Genomic DNA, 13,478 nt, shown 5'->3' on the forward strand with positions numbered 1-13,478 from the left:
CTAGGACGCACCGGTGCTAGTAGCGTCTGTTAGCTGTTAGCTCCTCTAGGACGCAACGGTGCTAGTAGCGTCTGTTAGCTGTTAGCTAGTAGCGTCTATTAGCTGTTAGCTCCTCTAGGACGCACCGGTGCTAATGTTCTTGCATCCGCTGCAATGTTGTTTATATGGATATGGTTTAATTTTGCGTTACATGACCAAATTCTACTGTAAAGCCGTGCCTGTGTTGGATCTCTCCTCTACTCTCTCTCCTCTTACTCCGCACCCGGCCACACAGCGCCGGTCCACACTTCTGACATTTGTCCACAGCTTTAATTTTTTATTAACACAGCTGTATATTGTTAAGTATGGGGGCAACCTGTATTTGTACCAGTGTTTCCATGGTAACTCTGCTATCGCGGCCGCCACGGTGAAAAACACCGAAGAAGTTATTGAAAGAAACTAACTTCAGTTGGTAGAGTAACAGCGTGAGACGGAGCTGCTGGACCTGGACCTGGACCTGGACCTGGGCCAGAGATGTGACCCGTGGCCAGAATATCATAGTTCATAAAAATGCAGCGCAGTGACGATAGAGACGTTTCATACACACGACGTGTGTATCCGCCGATCAACCCGTGCTGGACCTGTTCATAATGATCAGCCGTCTCTCTGGGAGTAGCGTCCATCACACTCCCTCTCCAGTTATAAATAGCCTACGTGACAATACAATTTGTTTTGGTTAAAATCAACAAATAATCGTGAGAATAATCGCAATCAAAATTTTGATCAAAATAATCGTGATTAGCATTTTGGCCATAATCGTGCAGCCCTACTTCGAAGCATGGTTTATAAACATCTTGAGGAGGCCGAGTCCCTAGTCGTCTACTATTTATTGACTTCTCCTCCGCTTTTAACTGGATTCAGCCCCATGTTTTAGCAGACGGGTTGAAGAACACTTAATAATATTGATACTGGTCTGATCTGCTGGCTGATGGATTGTTTAACAGTGAGGTCACAACGGGTGAGAGTGAACGGTGCTCTATCAGATGCCCTCTTATCTTCCACTCAGGTCCCCCCAGGGCTGTGTCCTCTCCCCTCTTTTATTTGTTTTATACACAAATGAATGCCAAAGCCATCAGGAAGGGCCCCACATCATTACATTTGCGGATGATTCCGTCATTGTGTCCCTCCCCAGCAGTGACGACTCTGAACACGGTCCTGTAGTCAATGATTTTACTGATTGGTGTAAATCCTTGTTTTTAAACATTAATGTGGCTAAAACAAAAGAGATGTGTGCATTGACCGGGCGTAGACAGAGTCTGTCGCGATGCAGAACCAATACATTCAAAAGGTCATCGGTCCCGGCCGTTATCCCACTTGTTAATAATATCCTGTAAATTCTAATTAAATTCATATTGTAGTCCTATTGGGGTTGTGTTTATGTGTATTTGTTGTTGTTTGGTGTAGATTTTGTTACTGCTGGCTGTAATCCAAATTGCCCCTTGGGGATGAAAACGTGACCTTGAACATGAACACAGAGACCGAGGAAGGGGACGGACACCCGGCCAAAAATGAGGGACATCCGGCGGAATTTCTGGCATATAGACTATTGCTTGATGGGTTGGAGTTTGCCATATTATGCTTTCAGCATTTTTTCTTTTGAGCATTTTTAGCATACAGGAGAAAGGAGAAATTTGTTTTGGACACTGGGGGAAATTGTTGCAAGAGTTACGAGAGAGACACACAATAGCACAGGGTTAAAACAATTAAAAGACAAATGTACAGTAAACACATGGGCTACTCAAAAAGCTGTGCTAATTATCTATACTTGTGCAAAAATGTTGTCTACAAAGCATATTGTAGACAGTAGTCTATTTCTCATTGCTTTGGATTGTTAAAATAAGAAACATAAACATCTGCATAAATTTCTAATTCAGTGTGGTAATGTTTTGATTATTTATTATTATTATTTAAAGGAAATTCTACAAATCAGAAACAGAGGAATATATGATAAGTAAAAGACTAGATAATAACTAGATCATTAACTAACTAGATAATTGACAAATATACTAAATTAGTTAAATGTTCAACAGATTTATGATAGAAAATGTAACTTTTCCATCTACTTCACTCAGACACTTGTGTACACCTTACGGATCTGATGAGACGTTCTTTACCTGGTGGTTAGTGGCCCTTCTTCTATCCTATCAGATGACAAAACAGCTCTGTTGCTAAAACCAATAAGAGAAAAGCTACTAGTGAGCAACTCGGCTCACTAGTAGCAAATTGAGAGCAGCTTTCGAGGACACAGATCTGTTAGCAATTACTTTTGCTTATGCATAAAAAAGTCCCCTTCACGTTTTCAGAGTACATTTAAATCAAAGCACATAAACAGTTTTAACAACCTAAATATCACTGATCAATATCAGAGGTCTGCTGTGATTAATTGTGCTTGGTGGTTTGTCTTGCCTAGCATTAAGCTGAGAAGCAGAATATGTTTTGGAGTCTACATCCACCGATGGGACCAACTGCACATTGGCCAGTTGTTTGCAGTAGTGACAGGCCAAACAAACCCACAGTTGACCACAACAGGAGTTAGTGGTATTCACACTGTACTTATGAAAGTGCCGGGCCAAATTCCACCTATTACACTCATGGTTGGTGATAAAGAGAGTATACTGTCTCTTCTGTGGTGTAAACGTATAAAGAACTCTAATTCCCAAAGATTGCTACATGGGTACAAACAAATCAGTGGTCTGCATATATTTCATGATTTTATGATTATATCCACCACATGTCCTTGAGCAAGACACTGAACCCCAAGTTGCTCCTGTATGTAGCTCTCCACTGCCACTAATTCTTAGGATGGGTTAAATGCAGAGATTGAATTTCACTACATTGTACTGTATGATTTTTATGTGACCAATAAAACAGTTTTTATTTTATTAATTACAGTCTTTTTGTAGTTGTGGGTAATTAACATCGTTTACTCATGTTGTGTTCAATGTTATGTAATTTATCACCCTATCATGCCATGCCCTTGAGAAAGACTCTGAACCCTCCTACTGCTCCAGTGGACCTGCTGAAGGGTGATCAGCAGCAGAATGTAGGTGAAGCTCGCCAGTGGAAGAATGGTTCTAGTGAACTTCTTCCAGAGTCAATTAGTGAAACTATAAATCTGAAGTTGGTGGACAACAGCATAAAGCTCAGCTGCTTTGTTTTCTCAATAAATAAAGGTGGAATGTAAGCGTACTTACTGCTGTTGGATGTAATGTGGACGTACAAACTGGGGGGCCGGCCTGACACCTAGTTTCCTCTGGGCCATGCTGTCAGATGGAGCGGGCCCAGAGGGATAACCACTGGGAGAAACGTGCTGAGGTATGGGCCGCTGGGGCACCACGTTGTGTCCATTAGAGTGTCCGTTGGAGTTAGCAGTGGTGTGCCCGTTCCCAGGCAGGGCTGGGAAGGGGTGTGTGGGCATCGTCTTCTGCTCGCATGCCTTCCCCTTTGAGCCAGGCTTGCAGACGCAGAGCTGAGGCCTGAGGCACATTCCTCCATTCTGGCATTGAGGGATGCAGTTGGCTACAACACAAAACCCAGACAGAGGAGAGAGAGAGGAAGGAGAAACAGATGGAGAATAATGAGTGATGACAATAAGAAATACAAAACAGTGAAATAGATGCAAGCATATGGACAAATTGGACTTAACGTCTCATGATGTTAAATGCACACTAATGCTGATTGCACCTTGTTGTTTTGTGCATTGTAGATTAGATCTTTAGAGTTGCTTTCACCACTTTGTTTGTGTAGGCTGGTAAGAAAGTCCTAAATTGATTTGTTTGTATTGGTTTGTTTCTTTTTAAAAAGGAAGTTAAACGTAGCAGCCACAAAGTAGATATCCCAGCCCCCCACCCTCTGTTTTTTTTGCTCTTTTTTGGTTTCTAACTTGTCAACATTATGATATGTTGGATCCAATTGCAGTCATGACCATATTGTTCATAATCAGTGGTTAAATTGGGATATTCGAGGAGGAGGAGCCCTGGTCCAATGAGGCTTGGGATTTGGGAATGGGTGGGGTGGTTTCCACAGACCACACTGTCATGGGATTATTTCTTCAGCAAAACTTCCAATGAAAACTGTAAGACGTAAGCTGAGGAAGTCACGGTTTCTGGAAAGAGATGTTGCTGTTGAATTTCATGAATTTCTTCTTCTTTTTTTTGTGCTGTACCACTAACTAAGTCACCTCCATTGAATTCTCAATCTGAATCTAAATGCCCATATACCTTTAGAGAAAAGAACAATTTTCTTTTGTTTATTTATTGTTATTATGGGTCCAAAAGTTTACATCCATGAAGCAATGTAAAGTCCTAAAAAACAACACCCCAAATACATGCATATATTGAAATGAACTGCCATAGGCAGACACTTTTCTTTTGTTTCTTGATTTATTTTATGGTTCAAGAAACTACAGATCTTTGAACTGAGGCAAATACAGTATAGTAATTTATAGGCTTAGTACAATAAAACACTATATGTTGCTTTATTTTTTTAATAATCTAGGTGATTAGATAGGTTGCATGATTACAGTAATGTCACTACTCACTTTTCCAGTGGAATTACATTTGGTCTGTGTGCAACAAATCCTTGCGGTTAATAGAGCTACTGTAAGATCACAACGCCACATCAGAGGATTCAAACAAGACATAAAGTTATCACGGCTGCACCACATGCCTTCACTGTGCACAGCCCGTCTCACAATGTGGACACAGGTGGACTGTACTGCTGTGTAATGGCCAGCAGACATTCAGTATCCGTCTTTTGGCGTGGGACAGCAATGGAAAGGACAGGTTGTTGGCAGCAGTAGGAGAGTGAGCTTTGACACGGTGAATGTCAGGAGGCAACGCTCAGCTCAGGCACAATTTAACTCAAATTCAGAATTACTGTAAACTGTGGACAGTGTGCAACAAAGGATCGCTAATCACCTCACATCAGTTTTAGACAGGTAGCTAGCACTCACCTGGTTAGTTGTCTAGTGTAAATGAAAGACTTGAATTCACCCATGAAACACTTCATCTCATAATAGTATGATTTTAGGCTAATTATTTCAAAAGATCTGAATGAGGACCTCCAGGTTTACTCCATTATCAGACGTGGCCCGTGTCAGAGGTCAGGATGGTGATGGAGGAAGTTCTAGATCTTTTTAATAAGGTGCAGCGTCTAACACTTCCACATAAAGCAGTGGTGGTGTAGACATTTAAGCTTATAGCTGTTTCTCATTGGATGGACAGGATCTGACCAGCGGTGTGTCGAGCACTGGCAAATTCGTTCAGGCTTCCGTTTGGTTCCAACTGTTGGTTTAGTTGTAAGAAGTTGTAAGAAGACAGTGGGAACACAAAGCAGATGTGCTACATTCCTGCTAATGTACACATCTTGTCATATTTAGCTCTCGTGCCTAGATCATACACGTTTGTATGTGCAGAGAACAGAGATGCTGTATTTTCAGTTTTATAGCTGATTGTTTAACTTTGTTTACATGTTACTGATGGAGTCTGGAGATGATGGGGGGTACTTATTGTTTTATTTATCTTATATATGAGAAAACAGGTTTAGTGAAAACTGAATAAGTTAACACTGAGATGAGGGAAACTCTGGGTTTTCTGTTTCAGAAAGAGAGGTTAATCAAACCTGAGGGGGGGGGTACTCTCAGAGTCAGTTACTATGGTAACTCCAGCCCGTTTGAGAAAGAGAGGTACCTTAACCTCAGAGTCAGTTACTATGGTAACTGAGTCTGTGAACCTAACCTGGTCAGGAGCAGGTTTTATTCTCTCAGTCTCCTCCCTCTGACTCAGCTCTCTTTCATCATTCATTCATTCATTCATTCATTCAGTCTGTATCAGTCCCCTCCCTCTGACTCAGCTCTCTTTCATTTCCTCATTCATTCATCATTCTCATTCATTCAGTCTGTATCAGTCCCCTCCCTCTGACTCAGCTCTCTTTCATTTCCTCATTCATTCATTCATTTCCTCATTCATTCATTCATTCAGTCTGTATCAGTCTCCTCCCTCTGACTCAGCACTCTTTCATTTCCTCATTCATTCATTCATTCATTCATTCAGTATCAGGCCCACTGTAGCACACTTTGTTGTCTGCATGACTAAAGAAAACATATTAGTTTATTAACTGTGTTAGGCAGACTATAAAACTTTTTATTGTCTAAAATGGCATTTCCTTTTCTTGACGATCCCGTTGATGAAGAAGCTGTATTCCTTCCCAGGAAGTTAAACTTATGTTGGAAGATGATATTGAGGCCCCGACTATAGATGTGTTTTCAATTCCAGATAAAATACCTATTTGAATGGTATGGTTTTTCTTCCCATTCTATCAGTTATGTATCCTACATAACCTTATCTGTCCTCATATCACTAACATCACCCATCGTGTTCTTCCCATTCTATCAATTATGTATCCTACATAACCTTATCTGTCCTCATATCACTAACATCACCCATCGTGTTCTTCCCTATCAGTTATGTATCCTACATAACCTTATCTGTCCTCATATCACTAACGTCACACATCATGTTCTTTACGGCAGTTTTCTTTACAACATTGGTGATGCGCAGCATATTAGTAAAGCCACTGTATAGCAAAGCGCTGTTAGAAGAGTGTGACTCGCTCTGAAAGGTGTTTTGTGCATTTTTGTAGTGTTCCCTGGACACCAACCAGTAAGATACATTACAAATAAATAAATGATTGTAAATCATAATTATGATGATGATGGTGATGCAGCCTCAGAATGGGATTAGTATATTTTACTTTTTCGCCAGCCGGACTGCACCTAAATTAATTGTTAAGTGTAGCCTCCTACCATTCCAGTTTTCACCAATATTATAGGTTACCTGTGATTAAACTTGATATTAATACACTATTTTAGAGCTTACGCATTGACTCAAGCAGCAATTTTCTTCCACACCAATTATCGCTATTTTGCAGCAGCGCTGTGTTGCTTTTTTTAACTAATGATATGTTCAAACTCGCTGTATGTGGGCATGAGTATTCCCACCGAGCAGTTAGTTTGTGGTTGTTACCATGGTGAATTGTAGTATCATGGCTCCATTCATGCTGCCTTTTTATTGAGGTGGTGCACATACTTAACTCTGAGTCAACCTACTCGGAGTTGATTGAACCAATCAGCTGTTCTGGAACCTCAGGTAAATGAACTCAGAGTTCAGAGTTTGTTAACCCTCCTTCCTGAAAGGGCCCCCAGGCTGCTGCAGCCAGCTCAGGGGAGAGACTGGATGACACGAGGTGGTACAGCCTGAGACATCAACAATACAAAAAAAATGCCTTCAGCATATTTGTTTTGCTTTTCCCTCCATTGTAACAAACTTGTACCAAACTGTGGTGTCTGAACCAAGGTATGAACCGAACTGGGACTTCTGTACCGTTCCCCCCCTAGGCTTGGTATACAACATCAGGAAATGTAAATGACTAAATGACCTGAAATAGGCACAAAACATAAAGGTAGCTGTCAAGTGACTTAACAATTGGGGCTGTATTTTCCAATAATTAATTATTTAGACAAATTTAACTGACTGACCAATCCAGCTATCAAATAGTTAATTACTAGATACAGTTTTGAATGTGTGTGTGTTTGTGTGTGTGTGTGTGTGTGTGTGTGTGTGTGTGTGTGTGTGTGTGTGTGTGTGTGTGTGTGTGTGTGTGTGTGTGTGTGTGTGTGTGTGTGTGTGTGTGTGTGTGTCAGGGGCATTTATCAACTACAAAGCCTGTATCCCAGACAATATGGCACAAATTAACGTACTGTACTCCAACACACACATGCATGCTTATATATGTTTGGATAAAGCATACAAAGGAAGATGATAGCAGATAAAACACACACACACACACACACACACACACACACACACACAAACACACACACACACACACACACACACACACACACACACACACACACATCTGGACCGTCCTCTCCTTCCTCAATCTAAACATTCCCTTATCTCAACAGTAATCGTACTAACACAATGAATACTAAACCCAAGTCCTAACAAGTTGAAGTGTGTGTGTGTGTGTGTGTGTGTGTGTTTGTGTGTGTAGTTAGTGGGATAAATGACTCAGAAAGAGGCCCTCTGGTTCTCCCCAGGGTCCCTGAGGGTGTGTCACCTCCTCACTAAGCTTGTTGGTCTAATTAGTGGCTTTGAGATTTGTGAAAATGATTAATGAAGGGAAAACTAAATGGCTGATGAAATAAATCTGCTGGCATAAGAAAAGTTACCTCCTCTGCGGTTGTCACATTTCACAAGACAATGTATCAATGTACTGAGTCTATTATTCCAACTGAGATCCGGTCTAGTCTGGAAGCATCTCCTCCTCATATGACCGATATGATGCCGTTTTCTTGATGAATTAGAAACCTAAAGGTCTCAGTATGTATTAAACAAAGTGTTTGTCGGTATGTGAGTCATGTTCTATAATTGAGCATCCAGCCCCACAAGCTGGTTATAATGCTCCATTGCAAGCTAGTAATGCAACTACATCCGGACTTCGGCGCCTGGACTGAGGAAATGCCTGAATGGCCAGCCGCAGCGAGCCCACTTAAATAACTGGGGTACCAGCACAAATCATCTTCACAGTCTAAACCTAGGGCTGCACAATTAATCAAATTTTTTTTAAAGCGTCATTTCATAGAACGCTCTTGGTTTTTTGCAAAGCGCACATACAGACAACTCAACAGATGCAGTCAGTTATACGTCGGTCTCAAGGTTCACCAGTTTACCAGTAAACGCAACATTTTGTCCCGTCTGTTGTTTTTCAGACAACAGCAGTGACCGGTGCTAGTAGCGTCTGTTAGCTGTTAGCTAGTAGCATCTGTTAGCTGTTAGCTCCTCTAGGACGCACCGGTGCTAATGTCCTCTCATCCCCTGCAATGCTGTTTATATGGATACGGTTTAATTTTGCGTTACATGACCACATTCGTCTGTAAAACCGTGCCTGTGTTGGAGCTCTCCTCTACTCTCTCTCCTCTTACTCTCCACACAGCCCGGCGATACAGACGTTTCATACACACAACGTGTGCATCCGCCATTCGACCCGTGCTGGACCCGTTCATAATGACCAGCCGTCTCTCTGGGAGTAGCGTCCATCACACTCCCTCTCCAGTTATAAATAGCCTATGTGACGATAACATTTGTTTTGGTTAAAATCAACAAATAATCGTGAGAATAATCGCGATCAAAATTTTGATCAAAATAAACGTGATTATCATTTTGGCCATAATCGTGCAGCCCTATCTAAACCCTTCTTCCGTACCGTCACCTTTACCTTGCAGACAGTGAGAATGCGTACAGAGGTTTGATAGAGACATCTGTCATTTGTTGCAACAACAATCACTTGAAGATCAACATCAGCAAAACCTATAACTTGGTGGTTGGTGTTGCAGTTCACAGTTTAAAAACAAAGACAATGGTTACACTCACTATGTATTTTCAATACAACATCTGATCAGGCCATGTTACATTAGCTGTCAGGTGTGCATACTCACTGGTGCAATGTGATACTGAGCTCAATCTCAGCATGCACATTCACAGTTTCCCTAGCCGAGCACTCCTTTGCACTGGAATCTTAGTGCTGTAGTGCTCAAGGGCCTTTCAGACCAACGGCGGCTCTGAAACCCTATGTTTCCAACGGTTGCACCGCAGCATCATGCTGCCCTGCACTCAGCGTTAAACCTGGTGGAACTTTAGGCTGGCGCTGTAGATGTACGCTGAACCCAGCGGCAAGCACAAACCATGCTGGACCTGAAAGGCCCTTAACGAGTCAGTATTAAGGAAATGTGTTTGTACCATTCACACCTGTCTTATTATTGACTTTAAACCATGTTGCATGTTTTTTGTGGGGCAGTTTATTTGACAAAAAGAGTTGGCAGCATGATGTACGCAGCTAATGTGACGGCTTCCTCCATTTTGGACTCTCCAGATCTCCATTATCTCAAAGGTCATGAATCGGAGAGTTATCTCATGTTTTTCTGTCAAAGCCGTTTCCAGTCAGCCAACAGCACAAATCTTTCTGTTTACCAAATTTGAACTATGTAAAATTACAGCATTGGTTTACTTTTACCTACTCTGCAAGTGACTGGTAATTGTGGTGGTTCTACTGGCATACATTTTAGTTGTTACAAACGATGGGCTCTGGCTCTAACTATATACTATTTGCCTGAGAAGGATAATGTTTTTAATACATCCAATATGTAACATGGTGATTTAACAGACTATAATAGCATGGAAATGCTCAAATTCCGGGACATTAACAGCACAATAAAGCAACCTCAGTCCAAGAAAAGTATGTATCCCTACTTTCAACATCTCATGTTGGTTGCGTTTTACCCGTTATTAAAATTACCCCACAGTTACCTTTCTTGCTTTTTTTTGTGGCAACTAGCGTAACTAGTCTTCATTTCCTCTTTCTGGCCGGGACCTAGGCTGCCATCTGTTCTGTGAATCTCTCTCTCTCTCTCTCTCTCTCTCTCTCTCTAAGGTAATCTATATAAAAGCTCTGTTGACAAGGGTGATGGATTAAGTGATGGCAATTTACTTGTTAGCTGGGGACAAGAAAGAGATCATTCTTGATGATGTCCTTGTTCTTTAATGGAGCCATGCTGGACCCCCCATACTCACACTGAGGTCTGAAAGAGTTAAACATATTTTGGGTGTGTGAGTGAGTGTGTGGTTGTATACATGTGGTAAGGATCCAAGGTGAGAAGCAAAAACTGGGAGGCATAATGATTTTCTTTGTGTCCCTGCCTTGGTGCAAGACCTGAAAATTCCAAAGTGAGGGAAATAAAATTGCTCTGACTTTAGAGGTAACGGGACAGATGTTCACTAAATTCAGGAGAAGGTAGCGGTGGAAAGACATGACATCGATATATGAGGTATTAAATTCCACATTATCTGAGTCACTGCTCCAAGTTCAGATTAGCTCTGATAAGACTTGAGAATCCATGGCCCTCACTAATGCTCTGGGAGAGAGATAGACATATTTCCACTGGCCAGCAATGACGTTATAGAAACCATATCATATCAAAAAACAGGATTTCACCCAGAAGCCCGGGGTTCATGTCCCGCGTGAAAGCAAAGTCAACTTTTATTTGAACTTACTTGTGTTACGTAAGTTTCAATGCCACATATGCAAGTTATGTAACACTAACACGATCTTTTCCGTTTTGTTGCATAAACAGCTTGTGCCATGCAGGGGCTGAGCAGGCGCACACATGGCTCATGTTGCTGGACAATCGTAGGAAATAGCACAAAAAATAGTGCATAGGAACTTTTTTCATATAAAGCGTTGTATGAACAAAAAGTACGTTGAACCAGGGTATATGACCAGGTTATGTCCCTGCTGACCCCCCCATGCCAACTCCCATCAACCGCCGTCTGTGCATGACGTATGTACCCTGTCAGCTTTAAATTCTCATTACAGTTTACAACAAAGTTTTAGTTTTGTAGCTCTGGCCATCCCTTCTGACTATTGACTAAAACACTGTACTAGCCATAGATGATCCCTGAGATCTTAAAATGTCCAGTCAGACAATCATACCAATAATAATCCCTCAGTGCCTATAAAACACTACAATAATTCATAAAAGCAACATTTCATCACTATTTTACCTTATAAAAAATACAAAAATAAAGACCAAGTTGATGCTGCTCTGACTGTTAGTAGGGAGTTGTGGGGTGTTATGGAGAAAAGGGTTTCTGTTTTTTTTCTCTGATGTCCTCTCTGCATCTACTCTCTGTAATTTACCGAGTTTCCTGATGGACAGAAAACTTAACTTGTTGCCCTCGCTTAGTGTTTGGTTGTGTTAGCAAAAAGTTAATGATCACAACGATACAAATGCATGTTCACAGCTCTCCATATACATATTTATATGTAATTTTACTGTTCCTGTTTGCTCTCTTCCAAATAAGTTGGACTAACGTGGCCGTTTGTTGCTCGTGTCTGTTGCCAGTCACTGAGTTCTGCGATCCCAGCATTTACCTTGCTGACGACCTTGACACTAGAAGCAGGAGGTTGCACAGTCTGCTTCACAATGACGCTTGAGCTTGACGTTTCTCATGACGCTGTTCTAACAGGAAATGATATGAAGCTGCCTGGAAAAACTCAGTGTAAAGCACAGTGTTTGGTTGTTGTTTTATTTTATAAATATATATATATATATATATTTTAGGGCTGTCAAACTTAATATTCCTTTTTCTTTTACCTGTGATTAACATGTGTGTTCTGTGATTTGGGTAAAAAAACTAAGAAATGAAGCTCTGTGAGCAGAAATAGATCGATAGGTCTTTTGAGTTCCAAAGCTCTTCCAGATGGTTAGTTATCTGCATGTAGTGTGGATGTGAACTGAGTTACCTCCAGAGTATGTCTAGTCTCAAGTGTTAAAAACTTTAAAATGTCCCTTTTAAAATACATTTACAACAGAAAAATGTGCAATTAATTTGCGGTTAATCGCAAGATTACAATGGAAATCATATGCACGTCCATTATGTAGGTGCATGCCTCCCTTTGTGCGCAGCAAGCGGCAGGGCAGACATCTAGGGCAAACAATAGTCTAGATCAACCACAGTACATTTCCAGGATAATGGTCCCTCACCTTCTTCTCTCGGTGTGTCTCCGTTCTCAAACGCTGTTCATACTTTGAGCCAGTGAGCTACACGCTGAAGAACTTGTGCACGGTGCAACAAAGGAGGCCTGCTTGGTTCTTTCAGGGAATCGCTGTATAGATTATATAAGAATACGTTTATGGCATTTTTTATCTTAATGGGATCTTTTGGGACTGATTGGTGGAACTGATGTGGACCAAGTACACACAGAGATACACTGGTAAGCGCCAATGAGGTTTAATCATGATTGATTGATTTTATTTGACCACTTAAATATAAAATATGAATTTCCATACAGGTTTAGTGTCTTGACGGAGACAGTGAAGTAGGGGATTTGATTGCCGGGACTATTTTGCCGACTTAATTAACCCGACCTCGAGTGAGTCTGATGAAAACTGATGTATCTACCCAGGTCAACTCTGAGATTTTCTCACATGGCACAGCGCTCTGAAGGAATAATCTCTGAGATTAGGCTAGACTGTGTTCTGCCAGTTTACAGAAATGTATTACAATAGCAGGGAAAGAGTCCCCCCCGCTGTTCTAAAGCGTTCTGCATGTGGTGTCTGCTGATGTGCAGGTTACCTTCCCCCCAAACACACATATATACGGATACGTCTGGCTTTATAAGATAGATAGCCTGTCTATGAGAGGAGTCCCGCTCTGTCTGCCTGTCTGCTTGTGCGTTGCGTGTGTGGGATTCTGAAAAGTTCTGAAATTCAGGAATTGTTGTGTGTTTATTCAACGTCAAAGACAGCCCAAAGTAGTGCTACTTGGGACATTTTTGTGGGTCTGAGGTGTTTGTCACATTTTAGCTGCCAAAGC

The 13,478-nt window shown here is 41.4% G+C and overlaps 1 protein-coding gene across 1 annotated transcript in view; it reads right to left on the reverse strand.

Moving 5' to 3' along the window:
- Positions 1-13,478, reverse strand: part of ltbp1 (latent transforming growth factor beta binding protein 1) — a 167,962-nt gene that overhangs the window by 150,411 nt on the left and 4,073 nt on the right. The window contains exon 3 of the mRNA XM_032541703.1: positions 3,235-3,558. Within this exon, the coding sequence (XP_032397594.1) occupies positions 3,235-3,558 (324 nt within the window). The remainder of the gene's footprint in view (positions 1-3,234; positions 3,559-13,478) is intronic.

The sequence above is a fragment of the Etheostoma spectabile genome, chromosome 17, assembly GCF_008692095.1.
Source record: "Etheostoma spectabile isolate EspeVRDwgs_2016 chromosome 17, UIUC_Espe_1.0, whole genome shotgun sequence".
NCBI classification, from domain to species: domain Eukaryota; kingdom Metazoa; phylum Chordata; class Actinopteri; order Perciformes; family Percidae; genus Etheostoma; species Etheostoma spectabile.